Source organism: Eleutherodactylus coqui, chromosome 1, assembly GCF_035609145.1.
Source record: "Eleutherodactylus coqui strain aEleCoq1 chromosome 1, aEleCoq1.hap1, whole genome shotgun sequence".
In the NCBI taxonomy this organism is placed as follows: Eukaryota; Metazoa; Chordata; class Amphibia; order Anura; family Eleutherodactylidae; genus Eleutherodactylus; species Eleutherodactylus coqui.
In genome coordinates, this window is record NC_089837.1 from 378,493,744 (window position 1) to 378,511,993 (window position 18,250).

The 18,250-nt window shown below is 46.3% G+C and overlaps 1 protein-coding gene across 3 annotated transcripts in view; it reads right to left on the reverse strand.

Moving 5' to 3' along the window:
• NF1 (neurofibromin 1) overlaps positions 1–16,087 on the reverse strand; it is a 206,496-nt gene extending 190,409 nt beyond the window's left edge. For 2 of the 3 annotated variants that reach the window (XM_066578842.1, XM_066578839.1), the window contains exon 1: positions 15,886–16,087. In XM_066578842.1, the coding sequence (XP_066434939.1) occupies positions 15,886–15,945 (60 nt within the window). In that variant the 5' untranslated portion in view covers positions 15,946–16,087. The remainder of the gene's footprint in view (positions 1–15,885) is intronic. The other variant, XM_066578844.1, reaches the window with a different exon arrangement.
• Positions 16,088–18,250: the final 2,163 nt, after the last annotated feature.

Sequence of the window (18,250 nt, forward strand, 5' to 3'; positions counted from 1 at the left end):
TCTGCATTCTTTCAACCATTATTAAAGGGGTTGTCTCACGGCAGCAAGTGGGGGTATACACTTCTGTATGGCCATATTAATGCACTTTGTAATGTACATTGTGCACTAAATATGAGCCATACAGAAGTTATTCACTTACCTGCTCCGTTGCTAGCGTCCCCGTCTCCATGGCTCAGTCTAATTTCGCTGGCTTCTTGCTTTTTTAGACGCGCTTGCGCAGTCCGTGCTTCTGGCTGGTGAATGGGGCCGCTCGTGCCGGAGAGCTGGTCACCGCGTCGTCATCGTAGCTCCGCCCCGTCACGTGTGCCGAGTCCAGCCAATCAGGAGGCTGGAATCTGCAATGGACCGCACAGAGCCCATGGTGCACCATGGGAGAAGACCCGCGGTGCACCATGGGAGAAAACCGCAGTGCATCCCTGGGAAAGGACCGGCGGCCATCTGAGGGAGAAGATTTTTATAACTCCATATTTCGTCAGATCGGTGAGTAGCAAGCGGTTTAAAAACCGCTTTAATTTGCTATTTTATGCCAGGGGGGGGGGGGTGACAGGGGGATGGGGTAATGTAAAATTTTGATGTTTGCCGCGAGACAACCCCTTTAATGGATCTTTTTTCTCTTTTCAAAACAAAAATAGCATATTTAATGTTAAGGTTCTCGTTCAGTTTCAGTCGGCATAAAAACCAGCAGCGGCTCGTTCACTTTTCCAGCAGTTCAAACAACGTTTGTTCCACATAGGAATGAGAAATGCTGAATGATAAGTGAATGAATATTGCATGGAGAACTACTGGAGGTGGTGTCTAGGGGCAATGAAAGGCAGAGGTTATATGATGTTTAGAGGGGTGCGAAGCCCCGACATTTTCATAATTGTATTTGCAAAGACTAACGATTTTAAGGAGGATTTGTCCATCATCAATCTACTTGTGAATTTCACAGCAATTCCAAGATAGAATTATGTATAACTTGTAGATATGATGGTGGATTTGATCAGATTACATCAAAGAGGATGAAATCTGCAGTGAAAACCCACAATAGAAAGTTAGCATTCTGTAGATCTTAAAGGGGTTCTGACACTGAACTCCGAGATTCTGCGTGTGCGCAGTGGAGACGCGGCCCGTCCTGACTCCTGTCAGAGGGCACCTCTACACTGCGCGCGATCCCGGAGCGGCGCCGCTCGTGGAGGAAGAAGCAGAAGAACAGCGCCTGCCGGGAGATGACCCCCCCCCCCCCCCCCCCCCGATGTCAACAACAACAGGAGACAAGGTAAGTATTATGTTTTTATGTTTTAGCAGCCATTAAATCGTTGGGTTCCCTGTGTCCATTAGGCAGACCAGGGAACAATGGCTGCTAAAGCATAAAAACATTATTCATGTCAGAACCCCTTTAAAATCCACGCTGCGGGTCAACTTCTGCACGTAAACTTCAGTAAAATCCCCTCCACATGCCTGCTACAGTACAAGGCGGCAGATTTCCCCCTATAAGTGACAGCAGAGGATGTAGCTCTGAAACAGAGGGGAAAAAAATTTTCACATAGTATCAGTAAGAAAAAAAAGTTGTTTTTTGTTTGTTTTTTTTTATAATTATGCTTGAAAAGTGGAAACTTTTATAATTATTTTTGTAAACAATGACATATTTGATGGATTGCTGTGAAGTGCCTGCAGGTCTTCAGGAGCTGAAAATCCATCAGAATAGGGACTACCACTAGTATAATACATGGTACAAATATCAGGTTTGTATCACCTTTTGGGTAGATGCTACCGTGGGCCAAACCCTGACCCAAATTTCCTTTTGCGGAGAATGACAGATTTTGAGGCATCCTCCGAGCAAAGTTTTCAAGCTGGCTTTGGAACCAGAAAAGTTCACGATGGTTCCATTAAACGTGGCATAAAATGTTGTGCAGGACCTCCATTTTTTTAGCTTTTAGGATCACGTAGTTCCAAATGTGTTGTTAACTAAAAAATGCCATTTGGTTCACTGTGCGCACCTGCAGACACCCCCCTAAACGGAGGGGGGCTAACTGAGGAACCATTAGCTGTAGGAACATACAACTTTGGGAAACTTCTTTTTATACCATGGGTGTGTAATACACAAATGTTGAACACAATCTGAGCTTTGAAGGTGGGGAGCATTAGACCACTTGACGTGATATGACTGATGCCAAGCCATCAGGGGAGCCTTTAGTGGAAGCTGGTAATTTTTCTTTAGGATCAAATTATCTCAAATATAATGATCATTTTTTTCTACAAAGGGCACGGCCTCGGGGACAAAATGTGCCCCTTCTTACACAAACCTTGGAGAGATCCAGGACCATCGTGTAACCCTATATAAGATTTATTGATGACATCTTGTTCATATAGGAGATATGGCAGAGCTCAAGGATAGTGATTGGGGATTAGAGTTCTCCAGCTCAGTAAGGAATATGTTAGGAAGGTTTTCTAAATACGAAAGCCTTTTTTTTAACAGACAGACACCAATATCTACTTAAAATTTTGCTAGTAGCCATGCAGGATCCTGAAAAACAAACATCCCGTACGGCGAGTTTAAAAGGATACGGAGGAATTGTTCTTCGGTCAGTGCACACAAGGAGCAATCAACTATCCTGAGGAGGCATTTTGAAGAAAAAGGCTTTCCCAAGAAGCTGGTGGATGCAGCCTATACCAAAGCCCTGATATCCACCCTACCCCTGCTACAGAGAATGTAACCCGGAAGAAGGATAGGAGCTACAGCAAAACCACGCTTATAACCAATTACAATCACCAACATGTAAGTCTGAAAGTTATTTTAAGGAAATATTGGAATATCCTTAGGTGGTGACCCTTTTTGGGGGAAATGATATTTCCACAAAACCTCTGGTGGTATCCTGCAGGGGCAAAACCTTGAAGAATGTCTTAACCCCCTTATGTCCACATCCAGCGATTTCACACAGACAGTAAAACCTCTACTAGCATTGACATCTACTAAGGCTGATCTCAAGTAAGGCCATTTTTTTTTTAAGCGAAAAATTTGTCTCTAGTAACAATGGCTGCCTCTAATGGGATCTCCTGCTCGGCGTCTCCTCCCCCTGCTGCTAACGCAACCCACCCTTCTCCATCATCGGCGACTGGTAATACACGAGTACAGTACAATCGCACTTCAATATAACAGCACAGAGAACACAGTGATAACGCTGAGGACAGAAAATGATGTCACCTGCAGTCCTATGTAACAGCACAGAGAACATAGTGATAATGCTGAGGACAGATGTACTGTACTACAGCAGAGGTCACCTGAAGTCCTATGTAACACACACAGAGAATACGGATAACACCAAGGACAGATGATGTAGTAGATGTGACCTGCAGTCCTATGTAACAGCACAGAGAACAGAGCGATAACGCTGAGGACAGATAATGATGTCACCTGCAGTCCTATGTAACAGCACAGAGAACACTGATAACAGATGATGTAGTAGATGTGACCTGCACCTGATGTAACAGAACAGATAACACAGGAAGGCTGCCTGTCCATGGGCGATTTTTCACTGCGTTTCCCGCAGCAATAATCCGGCCGCGGGGAATGCAATGAACGCTTTCCATAGACTACTACGGAAAGCGCAGCCCCACTGTCCACGAGCGGAGAGTCAAAGCGATTTAAATCGCAGCATGTTGCGATTCTCTGCGGTGAGCCTGTCAGATAGGCTCAGCGCGGAGAGCTGTCGGCTCTACCCTGCTCCCTGTCGGCAGCTCCCGCAGGATATCGCTACGCTGGTGGACAGGAGCCCCAACAAGTTCAATAACATGCTAAATGTTCATTTATTCTTTACAATAGTCTTTTATATTCATTTATTATTGTTATTGTTTTGGGTATTCAAGACCATATTTATTCTCCATTAAAGGTGGTTTGGTGTGTTTTTTTTGGAATGTGTAGAACAAATTAATTGGATTTACATTGATTTCTATGGAAATAATTACCTCGAGTAGCAACGGTTTCAGGTAAAGCCGATTGCTTTCGGACGGATTACCAATGTTAGTAGAGGTTTTACTGTACATAAAAACACGAGTGACACTTGGGGATCGTACAAGTGTTACTCTGCACATCGACTGATATTACAACATTTGCAATGTCAAAGAAGTAGACATCACCCCTGGAAACCGCATATAAATAACGGACCATCTCACTTGTAGTTCAGCCTACATTATCCATCTGATTGAGTGTCCATGTAACCTAAGATAAATAGGACGGACACCACTGAATCACCAACAGTCCAATACAAGAAATGGTTTCCAAAAACACTTCTCTAATTATCAGAACAGAAGTTGTGGGCTTGAGGGTTACACATGATAAAAGAGTGAAATATGGGAATTACTCCCGTTTAAAGACAAAAAGATGTTCTGGATCTTCAGGCTAAACTGTTTGGTACCATATGGCCTGAATGAAGGAAATTACCCTCCAGAGACCCCCCCCCCCTTCCCCAACCCATTTTTTTTTAATAAATAATGTTTTATTATAGGAAAATTTTCACAATTTAATTTGCAGGATATTTAAAATCCATCAAATGAACCCTAAAATTTAAATACATTATAGATTTTTTATTTATTTATATATATATATATATATATATATATATATATATATATATATATATCATTTCTTAACATCAATGTTTTTAATATATTTTTATACTGTTAAAAAAATATATATTTTATTTATATTTTACAATCTGGATGTCCACCTTACAAGAATAACCTATCAGTGATGTTTTTTCCCTGACTAGGTGATACATTATAGCGATTCATCCAACCCGAATCGTGATGCGCAGACGGCGTACTTTAAGGTCATCACATTCTTGAGAACCCTCTGTAACGTGATTTTAGTGACAATCCTTCACTTCTACATGGTGGAACGCAACGTCACATAACGTCAGAGCGTCATCGTGCTCACTCGGCAATAAGGACATTATGATTCCAGATACGGTTACGATGGTAAATTTTGCCTGCTTAAAGTATAGGGAGCTTCGCTCCATTCTCTACAGACCATTTTATTATTTTGCATAATTGCTGCTTCCGCTTATGACATCACTGGGTGGGCGTTGGAGGAAGAGCGCCGAACCAATGGACATTTATTCTAAAAGCTTGACTAAGGGGGCCACAGTACAGCCCCGAAACGCGTTGCACCTTCGGATACTCCCTGCATGTTTGTGTGAAATTGGAGAAATACTCTGGACAAAACCCACTTTTCTCCGCCGTGAAACGACTGTGAAGTCTGAAGGACAGAGACCTCCCACAATAGTAAGTGTATTTATATCTATAAAGTGATCAAACAATCGCAAGTCTACTACGGAGACTAAGGTCCCCTGTCCATGGGCGAGGCGGAATGTCGCTAGCAATATTCTGCCGCCGGGGAGTAGGGGAAAGAACGGAAAGTTCTGTGGTGAGCCTATCTGACCACGGATCTGATAGGTTCACCACGGAGAATCACAGCAAATCGCGGCATGTTGCGATTTGAGTCCCGCGAGCGGAGAAAAACATTTTCCCATATTTATAATTTTAAAAAAAATCTTAATCTAAAACATATTTGGTATCACTGCATTAGATCAAGTCTGATATATCACAATAACGCAATTGTCCTGCATGGGGGACATCAAAGAATAAAGAAAGTTCATGGCAGAATTGTGCTTTTTTTGGGCACCCCATGGCTACACCCACCCCGCCCTCCATTCAGTGATTGATGGCTGTCTTCCTATTACTGCCAATCAGTGGCTGGAGGGCAGGGTGCGTGTGGCTGGCCTGCAGCTTATAGAAAGGTTTCTCCAAAACTACTGCACAGATCCAGACAACAGACATCACTGTGATCAGGGTGAGAGGCTAACTACCTTCTGCAGCTATTAGGGAGGGCTACAAAACGATGGTGACAAATTATCTCCTCCTTTCTCATTACCACCTCTGACTAAAGCTCCATTAGCATGGGACAAACTGTCAGGCAAACGATGTTCGACAGTGCGCTCCAGTGGTGCTCGCTTCCGTGCTGTTACATAGGAGCGAGTATCGCTGGCATCACTCAGAGTGCAGCCAGGAGGCGCTCTGCCCCCGCCCGCCTCCATTTACTGTAAACAGACAGCTATTCAGTACTGAACAACTGCTGTTTACACTGAGCGGCCAGTCGTTCAGTCTCTGCATGCATTCATACGGGACGACTATCACTCAAGATGCCGCAGGGATGGACAAGTCTGAACAATAATCGCCCCGTGTAAAAGGGCCTTAAGCCCTACTTTTACTGCATGTTTATTAATCACTTAATTGACAAACAAAATTTATTTTGTGCAGCCACTAAGTTGTTAGCCATTTAGATGCCATAGTCTAAGGTGACCCACTGTATAAGAGGCCCGATAGAGGGGGGCAACCCACTGGCATCGGCTGCAACGCGATCGTGGAGTGCCGATGGGCTTACATGGTAACCCAGTGAAGGCTGCCGGGGCTGGCTAGCATGGATGCCTACAACACCCGGCCTACTGCAGGGCTTCATAGGCAACATTAAAAATCACTATATGATGCAATACTAAAATATAGCAGTATATAGTACAAGTGATAAAATGGCCATAAGTTCAAGTCCCCTGGCAGATTAAATGAAAGTGTACAGAAATGTTTAATAAAAAAACACAACAGTACAAAAATTCTCATAAACCGTCTAAACAATTTTTTAAAAAGGGTCTATTTTTATCACCCGTTCATAAAAGTCCGCACTATTAAACTATCACAATATTTAACCCACACAGTAAACATTGTTAAAAAAATATATATAAAAAGTACAAGATGCCAAAAATTGCAGTTTTTGTTATCCCAGCTCTCAAAACAATTGAATAAAAAGTGATCAAAAAAGTTTTATGCACCCCAAGGCGGCACTAACAAAAACTACAGGTCACCACGCAAAACGAGCCCCCAGTCTAAAAATAGATTTTAAAAAAAGTTATTGGTCTCAGAACATGGCAGTGCAAAACAACTTGTTTAAAAAAAACAAAAAAAAAAACGTTTCTTCTCTAATAGTCGTAAATCAAAAACACAATATAAATTCAGTATCACAATAATCGTACTAATCCACAGGGTGAAGTACATAGCAATTTTTACTGTACAATGAACGCACTAAAGTAACACCCCCTGCATTTAAAAAAAAAACAAAAAACGGCACAATTAATCTTTTGGTCTCATTCATATCACCCTACTTAACATGTTTTCCTCTACATTAAAAAGAGTGCCATTAAAAAAATAACTCTGCCTAAAAAAAAAAGGCCTCATACTGCTATGTCAATTGAAAAATGTTATGGCTCTTAGAAAGAGAGAAGAAAAAAATGAAATAAAAAAATGTAAAGAAAAATGAAAAATCGGTGGGATTGAATTGGTTAAAAAGACTAAGCTTATGGGCTGAAAGTAGATGACCCGCCAAATCCAAGGATGTGTAATACTTACCTCCCCTGTCGTGCCTCTGGTATGTCTTCTGCTGCAGTGTATTGAGTGGTGCTGCCCAGTAGTCCCTCCATTCTAACTCTAGAACATGCGGACCACTTAGCAGCGCCGCTCGATGTATTAAGCAGCGACTTCCAGCGCGGACACCAGAGAAATGAAGGGGGAAGTAAGTAACACATTTACACCCCCGGACTCCGCAAGTCGCCCACTAACGGCCCAAAAGCTGAGCTTACAGGGCTAAAAGTCGTAGACAGAGCCCCTTTAAGGCTTTAGATCTTCAGCTTGTGCTTTTTTTGTTCTCTACATAATTCTTGTCAAGTTCATTACAAACAAAGAAACATTTGAGTCAAGTCTGCGGCCTCAATCGTGAGCAAATGGAAACCCAATTGCTGTGTGACCGCGGAAGAATGCTTTCAGGGCCCATTCAAACAAAGTGTCAACTGTGTGGTGCCTGCTGCAGGGTGCTGCCCGTCTACCAGGCTCCCGGAGCTCACAGTGCTGACCGCAATGCCAAGCAGGCTGCTGACTGCAGGTGCAGCGGTGGCCACCGGGACAGCAGGTGCGCAGGAGACCCGCGAGAGTCATAAGTGGATTTGCTGCAGCATGACCATGAACACAATCCCATTCATTGTGAAATGATGAAAATCGACAGCTTCAATCAACATGCTGCGGATTTAAAGTCCACTCCGCAGGTTAATTCATGCCGCAGCACCTTTTCCTGGAAGATTTGGATATGGTTTTCTTGAAGTCTCATCCAATTTGCAGATTCCGTAACACGTTCCGTATTTTTCAGATCCAAGTGTAAGGACCTGTAAACTTCTAACGTCTTGCAGGGGCAGGTAGTCCAGTTGTAAAGGTCTTGGCGAAGGCAGCAGTTGGGAAAGTTCTTAATATCGTTGAAATCTCTATAGAACTTTTCGGCCGGCTGCACACGGCAGAGCCAGATTCCGCATGTGGTAGCCCGCTGGGGAGTCCAGCCAGCGACCCTGCGTATCTGGTTTCTTTTATTTTATCTGTACTGCAGATGGTCCAGACGGCTCGCCTTCGGACATGCACAGTACAGATTTTTTTTTTTTTAAATGTCATTGCGGAAGGGTTGCGGGTCGGACATCTTCTATTGACTTCAAGGAAAGCCGTCCACTCGGAATTTGTGTAAAAAGGGAGCAGAAATCGCTCCATTTTGTGCAGGAAGAATCACTTTTCCATAGCAGGCAACGAGCGGAATGAGTGTCAGGTATCATGTGATGGAACATGACGAACTGAAGTCAACGCAAGCCACCAAGATCCATTAGTATTCATCCCAATGAGGATCCATTAAAACAATATGGCTTCATCAAGAACAGAAGGCATAATGCACAACAATTCAGAAGTATCGCTATAGAAACCATGAAAGGGACTGCGAGTCTTAAACTACAACTAGGAAAAAAAAGTTTGTTATCTGAATGAACTGCGCTACCCGAGACAATCAGAGTAAATTGGCAACAATGACAGTTTCAAAGGCTATAGACACCTTTGGGGGCAATTATTTTTCACTTAAAAATAATCTATTTTGGGCTGACAATCATTTTTCCAATAGCCTTTAATTTAACAATTGTGTACCATTTGTCTTCTACATATACACACACACACATATATATTATAAGCTTCAGCTCACCTCACAGATCGGTTCCATGAGGGGAGCTGACAGCACTCATTTCCGTCCTTCGCAATGGCCCACAGCGTTCTGGTCCTTTCAGGACCTGATGTCGGGCGCATGCGCAGGAGGCCGGGAGCCCAGATCTAAAATCTCCCTGCTCCCGGCTAGCATGAGTAGCCAAGAGCAGAAGGATGTCACCGGGAACCGCATACCGCAGTCGCCGGTCACATGATTGTCATTATCCAATGGATAACGGCGATCATGTAAAGTAAAAAAAAAGTATAAAAAAAAAGGGGGGGGGGGGGGTTAAAAATTTTCATCTCCCCTCACAGATCATATCCATGAGGGAAGATGAAATTACGTACCTAAGGCCCATGGATTTATCAGCGGACCTTTCCCCAGCTTCTGCTCCCGTCATCAAAGTGGTGGACGCATGCGCAAATCCATGGATTGCCGGGGCAATTTAAAATCTCCCTGCCTACCAAACTTAGCAGAGAGCCTAGAGATTTCACATGGGGCCGCGGGGATGTGGTCCCTGGTCACATGATCGCCGTTATCCAATGGATAACAGCGATCATGTAAAAATTAAAAATAAGTTAGTTTCACCTCTCGTCACGGATCCAATCCATAAGGGGAGGTGAAATTACTTACCCAAGTCCCCCGTCATTGTCCCCAGGAGGATCTTTATCCACGGACCTTTCTCCAGTTTTGCGCATGCGCCCGTTGGCAAAATGGTGGACACATGTGCAGGGGCTGGGGAGGGACCAGGAAATTTGAAATCTCCTTACTACCAAAGGTCGCTCAGAGACTGGAGCAGTGACCGGTGGCCTCATTGAGCGGTCCCTGGTCACATGCTAAAAAGATTGCGATTTACCATTACGTCGGTCTCTCACAACCGGATAGAAATTGCAGATTCCACATGCGTTTGATCTGCGGTAATACGCGGTTCAATCAAATCATTGGATTACACAATTCCATTCACATTAGTGGGTCGGAATTACGTAAGCAACTTGCAGAACGCAGCAGGCTCTATTTTACCGCGGATATCCACAACACAGAGCCCATTGTGCTCCATGGTCACGGATATACCTGCAGCCCATACATAACTACATTGTGTACAAGCTGCAGGTACCCCCGCATCATTGCTAAGCGACGGTGCGTGAAATACAAGCAAAAAAGGTGTACTGCGCATGACCGCCTGTGTGAGTACGCAGTTATGCGCAGTACAATGCGCGGCCGTATGCAATGCCACAGCCGGGCTCACAGCTGGGATTCGCTGCGGGCCTCCACAAGTCGATTCCACATCCGGCCGTGTGAGCCCGGCGTTATTCAGACCGCTACCTGTAATACGTAATTTACAAGAAGCCCCGGGAACGCTCGCCTTCCTGCAGTTCCAGGAGCAACTTGTTGAGCGCCTTCTCTGTGAGACCGCCGCAACTTAGCAAGCTTACGGAGACTCAGAGCACCACTTATTACACCCAGTTCCTGTCGCTGAGGTCAAGAAATACCCCCCCCCCCCCCCCCCCAAAAAAAAAAAAAAGCATCCCAACCAGGCCTCCATAATTACCCCTGTATTCAAACATACCACATAGTTTACATTATTACTTTTATCTAAGATTTTTAGGGAGTCAATAGTTTTTCTGCACAGGTTGTGCCCTGAAATCCAGTGGGTGTTCCCTCCATTATAGGCCTAGTCATGTGTCCAGTAAGCAGATTAGGGCCACAATGGGTAGCTTTCTGAACACGGGACAAACGGGGGGATCCATTTTGGGGTGCAAGTCTTCATTTATATGTATGCTGTACAAAAAAAAGGTTTTTAAAAGGATACAATTGCAAAAAAAAATAAAAAATATTTTTTTCCTCCTGCTTTGATTCTTTCAACAACTGTGGGGTTTCACCAAAAAAACAAGTTGCACTGCGTTGTGTTGCGTTTTTAACATTAGAAAGTCCCATTGACAATCACGTTAACAAAAAACGCAATCGCAAGTGTGTGGGAGCCCTAAGGGGTGTCGTCTTTAAAATGGGGTCATTTGTAGGGGTATCTATCATTCTGACACCTATGAGCCTTTGGTTTCCAACACAAAGCCAAGATTGCAAAGTGTTCCACAAAATGTTAATCAATGTTAAATTTGTACATCTCCTAAATGGTTAAAAAAAACAAAAAAACACAACTGGTTTTTCCAGTGTGCTTCCAGAAAAAAGGAAACAGATGGAAATATATATCCAATCAAAAATCTGTACAGTATGTTTGCACATATTTGAGATATTGCAGTTGAAGATTTTCCCAATTTTGCCGCTTTTAATAAATAAACACAAGTTCTAATGGTCTATTTTCACCACCTAAATGAAGTACAACATGTGGCAAAAAAACAATGTCAGAATCACTTGGATATGCAAAACCTTTCTGGTGTTTTTCCATATTAAAGTGACACGTCAGATTTCCAAAATTTGGCTTGGTCATTAAGGCGCAAACAGCCTTGGTCACTAAGGGGTTAATCCCCACAACAAAGCAATGTTGTCCTCATAAATTGGCAAATAAGAAGGTTCAGAAGAGCATAGAGAAACCATCAGTCCAGCTTCACCAACACACCCATTGAAGAAAAAAAAAAAATGCGGACGAGTTAAAGGGGCTGTCTCATTATGCTAACCCCTTTAAGGCTGGCAGTCAGCTGCTCACCAAGATTCCAGCTTCTAGGAAAGTTGTGGCCATTCTGCTTCAGAGGTTGCTGCAGGGAAAATGTAGTATAAGGATGCGCTCACATGTGGCCAGTTTTGGTGCACGTCAGCACCATTTAATGCGGATTTCAAAAGAGATCTACAGCCGATTTCCCCCCTTCAAGCGTTAACGGGTTGGTTAATTGGGATTTATTTTTTTTAATACCTGCAAATCTGCTAAAAATAATAAAATTACTGGCCTCCCTACTCCTGACAATCCAGTGCTGCAGCGCTTGTGGTCCTCCAGGTCTCTGTTTACAAACAGCTACCACCTGACTAATGCAGCCAATCAGAGGCCGCAGGGCATCAGTGCTTAGATTCTGGGAGCCATGCTACTGGAAGATCGTGTGAGCAGTGCAACCTCTGCTGGTGGCAGGGGTCAGGGGGTAGCCGTTCGGAACAAAGACCAGGGGGAACCACAGGACCTGCAGCGATGGATCACCGGGAGAGAAGACAGAAGAGTTCTGCTTCTTTTAACCCATTTGCAGCCATTTTTTAGTTTTTTTCACATGCTGACAACTCTTTTAGCCCCTTAACCCTAAAGGGCGTATGTGTCGGCACAGTTTGTAGAGTGGACCTGGGAGTCGTGCCCTCTCCATACACAGCGAGGGTGGGCTGGCACCCGTCTGCAACAGCCACGATGACTGATAACTTCAGTTTTAGATGTTTACCATTTCAATGGCCCTACAGAGGGACCAAGCTCCCCGTCTCCCCCCAAATGAGATGGCATCATTGGGGTGCATGGCAGCCGGGAGTCTTGTGAAAACCCCCAGGGTTGCCATGTATTTCTGCCTATAGCACTGCAGTATATAAGAAATTAGATGATTGCCAGTTCAAGCAACAAAAATAAGTTGAATTACCAAAAACAACAAATTTCAAACTTCAAAAAATCCCTTTTCCCGTTTCTATCAATTAATAAAACAAAAAAAATATATACAAATGTGGTATTGTCACGTCCAATGTACTAGAATGTATTTATCCAGCACAAACACACTTTTGTTGGTCACCCTCACAAAGTTGCCCTAATGTATCCTCCCTACAGATTAAAAAGTCATTCTCATTATGAAGTCTCTGACAAAAACAGTGGAAAACGGGATCCCTGCTCTCAGGATGGGAGGGGGGCTCAGCAGTGAGACCACCAATCATACTTGGATCACCTCTCCTGTGGGATGGTGGTATCTTGGCACCACACTATAAATGGCATTTAGGGCTCGTTCACATCAACGCTTTGCCTCCAATTTTTAATGGTTCCATTTTTTGTTTTAATGAAAAAGATACCAAAAAGTAGAACAGTTTGTTTTAACGGATCCAGCAGACAGATCTGTAAACCAAAGCCACCGTTTACGTCGGTATTACTACGTGTCCAATGAAGAGCATTGCCCTTTAGCAAGTGTCCACTTAGGGTTTATATTAAAGAAGCGGTCAAAAAACCATGTCAAACATCAAGAAACCAAAAACAAGAAGCAGCACTGGCATTCCATTCACAATACAGTGGAATGGAGAATCCGCATGTGTCATCTTCACAAGTAGCCGGGTACGAGTCTGTGACGTGCTGCACATTCTTCTGAGGCCCTAATGGGATTCGATACGCTGGGTGTCAACAGGTCAATGACATTTTCTGAATGATTCACTGTTTGGCGAGTGTAACTAGAAGCGGGCCACATGGGTATAATGCCTTCCGCTGGTCTGGCGCTATCGTAGTACCAGATGCTACATTGTGCTCAGTTATGGGGCGCCATAAAATGTGGAACATACAAGCTTCCTGACCACCATTGGGCAGCTTCCAGACCAGGCCAAAAATCCAAGGCCCTGTAATACGACAGCCATAATTCTGAGTAGCTGGAGGAGCAAGATCTCCACGACTACCTCCGGCGTCCCCTCATGAAGCTCTTTTACCCGGCCCTGCCATTGGTGGAGCATCCTGACGGGCACGGCAACAAACGTCTCACATGTCATTTCTCCAATCAATTAGTGTTTGCTGTAGTAATACCGGACCCGTTTTAGCTTTCTTCACATTGATGCACGCTCATTTAACCCCTTAAGTACCAAGCTCTTTTGGACCTTAAGGACCAGACACTTTAGGGATTTTACCCATCTGGTGGTTTACTGCCCTATTTTTTTTCCTTCAGCTACCAAAACTAATTTTGCTGTGTTTTTTTCCCCGTGACATATAGGAATATTTTTGATATCTTTTTCACTGGCTTTTTTCCCCCATTTTTTAGTTTTATCAGGGGTAAAAAGCTAAAAATAAATTTTTTTAAATTATTTTAACATTTAGAGTTTTGTTTTTTTTATTAAGTATATTTACAACAAAGTACGGGAGCGGGTTCCTCATTTTGTTTCGGATGTTTTGATATATAATATATATGGCTTCAGATTAGAGGGCGCATATGGCGATGGTTTTGGTTGGCGTCGGCTTTGAGTTATTTTCTTTTTAATGTATAGATTTTTATTATATTCCATAACTTTGTTTTACTTATTTATGTAATTTTTTTTGCCATCTATGTCCCCCATGACGTTATACAACACCTCTGGGGGACATCCACATGTGTTTTTTTTTTTTTATTTGACACTTTCCCACTGTAGCTGGGGCATCCATAGGAGCCCCAGTTACAGGGAAAAACAACTCCTGTAGTGTTATTAGTCACTGACCCTGCAGCTCTGCTGTGCCAGGGGATCCTGACGGTCACATGACTGCCAGCTCATATAGTTGAAGAAACACTTTCACTTTTTAGTACAAAGCGCTCATTGAGTTCCATCATCCTTGGCCTATAAAGTTAAATAAAAAGTAAAAAAAGGGACCATTCCGTTTGCTTTCCCCTTTCCACTCCTCTATCTGCAGCTTATCTCCCAAAGACAAAGGATCGGGCATTTTCAAACGCAAGACGCTCTATAGCCTTTAACCCAACATCGGCCAAAGTGGAAGAAGCAGGAGGCCCGAGTACATCTCAGATCGGGCAGAGCGGGGGCATTCACACCTCCATTACGGCTGGCAGGTAGAATTCCATTTCTGCTGTTTTTGGAGCAGAGAAAACTGAATTAAAAAGTATTGCCGTTTTAGATTTGTTTAACTGCGCTTCAAAAAAACGTAATAGACGCACGAATTATAACTGCCAGCATTAAAAGAAATGTGAGTGCACCCCTATGTGTTTATGTTTACAGGGACGCATCCCCTATATTACAAAAACCAGACGCTGAGAAACATTTTACTATTTTCTGATTTTTATCAATTTCCGGGACATGACTGTAGGAGCGCCCACTGCTGCGGGGCTAACAGCATTCAGAAAGATGTACAACCGGCACGTGGACCATAGGAGCATGTCATGTAGTCGGGAGAGCCTTGGCCCTGGGGTGGTGGGGGCGCACCCCACGGGAGAGCTACGGGGCGCTCCCTACGGGAGAGCTACGGGGCGGAGGGGCGCACCCCACGGGAGAGCTCTGGCTTTAGGTAAGATAGACATAAAAGTTTGATTGACAGTCGGCCACTTCTTGGTTATACATTCCCTTTGGAGTAAAAGACTTCTAAGTTGCTCCTAATGGCAAAGTTGGGAGGGGTCCTGCACCGGTCCCTCTATAAGGGTGCGGGGACCTGTCACGTTCTTCAGGGGCCCCACTAACCCTGTGATCATCCGTCAGGTCATCACATGTAACCCCACAACACACCTGTCCGTTATGACGAGGGGCACACAACATGCCGGTTACAATCCGCTCAAGAACCCCCAGATATTTCGTCTCTTCTGCTATAGCATTTCACGCACCGCGAACCCCAAAGACGAGCGAGTCAGCCAGGCCGCCCGCTCCTGCGGAGATGGAGCCAACAGCACCGACCAAGAGCCTCCGCACCACGACCTTCAGCCTGTCCGGCCGGATGGACGCAGTCACTGGGATGACAGGCGGGGAGCGCACATCACACACTACAAGCACCAGCATGCCCATTCATAGCAGGCCACCAGGAAACAATGGCAGGCGGCAGCACGTGACTCCCCCCAGTCCGGCACAACATCCTGCAGTCCGCGGGCCGCACACATCACAGCAGCAGCCTCCTCCATAGCAACACTCCCTCCTCCTCCTCCTCCCGGTACCCAGGGAGCCAGCCCACCTACCTGCTCCTCGAAGCGGTTCACCACGGCCTGCACCCACTCCACCGGCTTGTGAGCCGCCATCGCCCCGGCCCGGGGTCTCCCCCTTCCTCCTCTTCCCGGGGATCACAGGCCGCCGGAGGGGAGGTGATGATGATGACAGTAACAGCTGCTGGTTATTCCACCTCCTCCGCTTCCCCCTTCCTCCACCTCCGCCGCCACCACCACCGCATCCACCACCTCCTCCCGCCGCCCCCTCCTCTCCTCCTGCCCGCTATCGCGCTCTCCCCTCGGCCATCACCGCAAAGACGCCATGACACCAGACCGGAAGTGCGATCACTCTGCTCGGCCCCGCGACGCATATTACCAAAGGAGGCCTGAGTTCTCCTATGGGGCCGATTCAGCCAATCAGCTGGCTGGAATCGGCACCACGTGACACAGCGGCGTGCCCGCGCATTGCCGTGCACAGGATTGTGCTGCCTGAGTTCTCCTGTGCGGCCGATTCAGCCAACAGCGGCGTGCCCGCGCATTGCCGTGCACAGGATTGTGCTTTGCCCGCGCTTTCACATGTTCAGTGCCTTGCCATGCACTCGTGTGGACACAGGATTGTGCCTTGCCCGCGGTTTACATGCCACTCGTGTGTGGCACAGAGAGTTATTGATTTGGCAGGTATTTTTTGTGCTTTTTGGCAGGTATTTTTTGTGCTTTTTGGCAGGTTTTTTTTGTGCTTTTTGGCAGGTTTTTTTTGTGCTTTTGCCAAAGGTGATTATTTCTTTTGCGCACGTGGATTTGCCAGCGGAAGTTTTACATCTTTTGCGCAAGTGGATTTGCCAGCGGACGTTTTACACAGGACTACTAAAAGCCAAGGTAAGCTGCTGCATCTGCTCATTTAATTGCGCTCTTACTTCCCCTGCGCGCATTGGCGGAGAGGCGGCCAATTCTGCATGCCGCTGCATTGTCCACGAGCGCGATCCCCAGCATGCCGCTGCATTGTCGCCGCGATCCCCAGCATGCCGCTGCATTGTCCACGAGCGCGATCCCCAGCATGCCACTGCATTTTCGCCATGCCGCTGCATTGTCCACGAGCGCGATCCCCAGCATGCCGCTGCATTCTCCACGAGCGCGATCCCCAGCATGCCGCTGCATTGTCCACGAGCGCGATCCCCAGCATGCCGCTGCATTGTCGCTGCGATCCCCAGCATGCCGCTGCATTATCGCCATGCCGCTGCATTGTCCACGAGCGCGATCCCCAGCATGCCGCTGCATTGTCGCCGCGATCCCCAGCATGCCGCTGCATTGTCGCCGCGATCCCCAGCATGCCGCTGCATTGTCGCCGCAATCCCCAGCATGCCGCTGCATTGTCGCCGCAATCCCCAGCATGCCGCTGCATTGTCGCCGCAATCCCCAGCATGCCGCTGCATTGTCGCCGCGATCCCCAGCATGCCGCTGCATACATGGTCGCCGCTGCATTGTCCACGAGCGCGATCCCCCAGCATGCCACTGCATTGTCGCCATGCAGCTGCATTGTCCACGAGCGCGATCCCCAGCTTGCCGCTGCATTGTCGCCGCGATCCCCAGCATGCCGCTGCATGCATGGTCGCCGCTGCATTGTCCACGAGCACGATCCCCAGCATGCCGCTGCATTGCTATGTGTGGAGACGCGGTTACCAGAGATTTGTGCGCTGTGCGCTGCTACGTGTGGAGACAACACCCAAGATTTGTGCGCTACGTGTGGTGAGTACGTCACCTGAGATTTGCGTGACGCCACCTGACGCAACCTGTCTTTTTTTGCAGATTTGTGCGCCTTATTGCAAAATAACGTGTGGAGAGGATCCTGACGTTTGGACGCGTTTCGAGAAGAATTTCGCTTCGCTCGGACACCATCTGACATCACTCAGCGAGGTAAGCTGCTGCATCTGCCAAATTTTTCATTGCTTGCATATGCTCATGTGTACATGCATGCGTGCCTGTATGCGTACATGCCTGTATGCGTACATGCATGCATGCCTTATGCGTGCCTGCCTGTATGCCTATGTGCGGGCATGCGTGCCGTATGCGTGCGGGCATGCGTGCGGGCATGCGTGCCGTATGCGTGCGGGCATGCGTGCCGTATGCGTGCGGGCATGCGTGCCTTATGCGTGCGGGCATGCGTGCATGCCTTATGCGTGCGGGCATGCGTGCATGCCTTATGCGTGCGGGCATGCGTGCCTTATGCGTGCGGGCATGCGTGCATGCCTTATGCGTGCGGGCATGCGTGCATGCCTTATGCGTGCGGGCATGCATGCCTTATGCGTGCGGGCATGCATGCCTTATGCGTGCGGGCATGCATGCCTTATGCGTGCGGGCATGCATGCCTTATGCGTGCGGGCATGCATGCCTTATGCGTGCG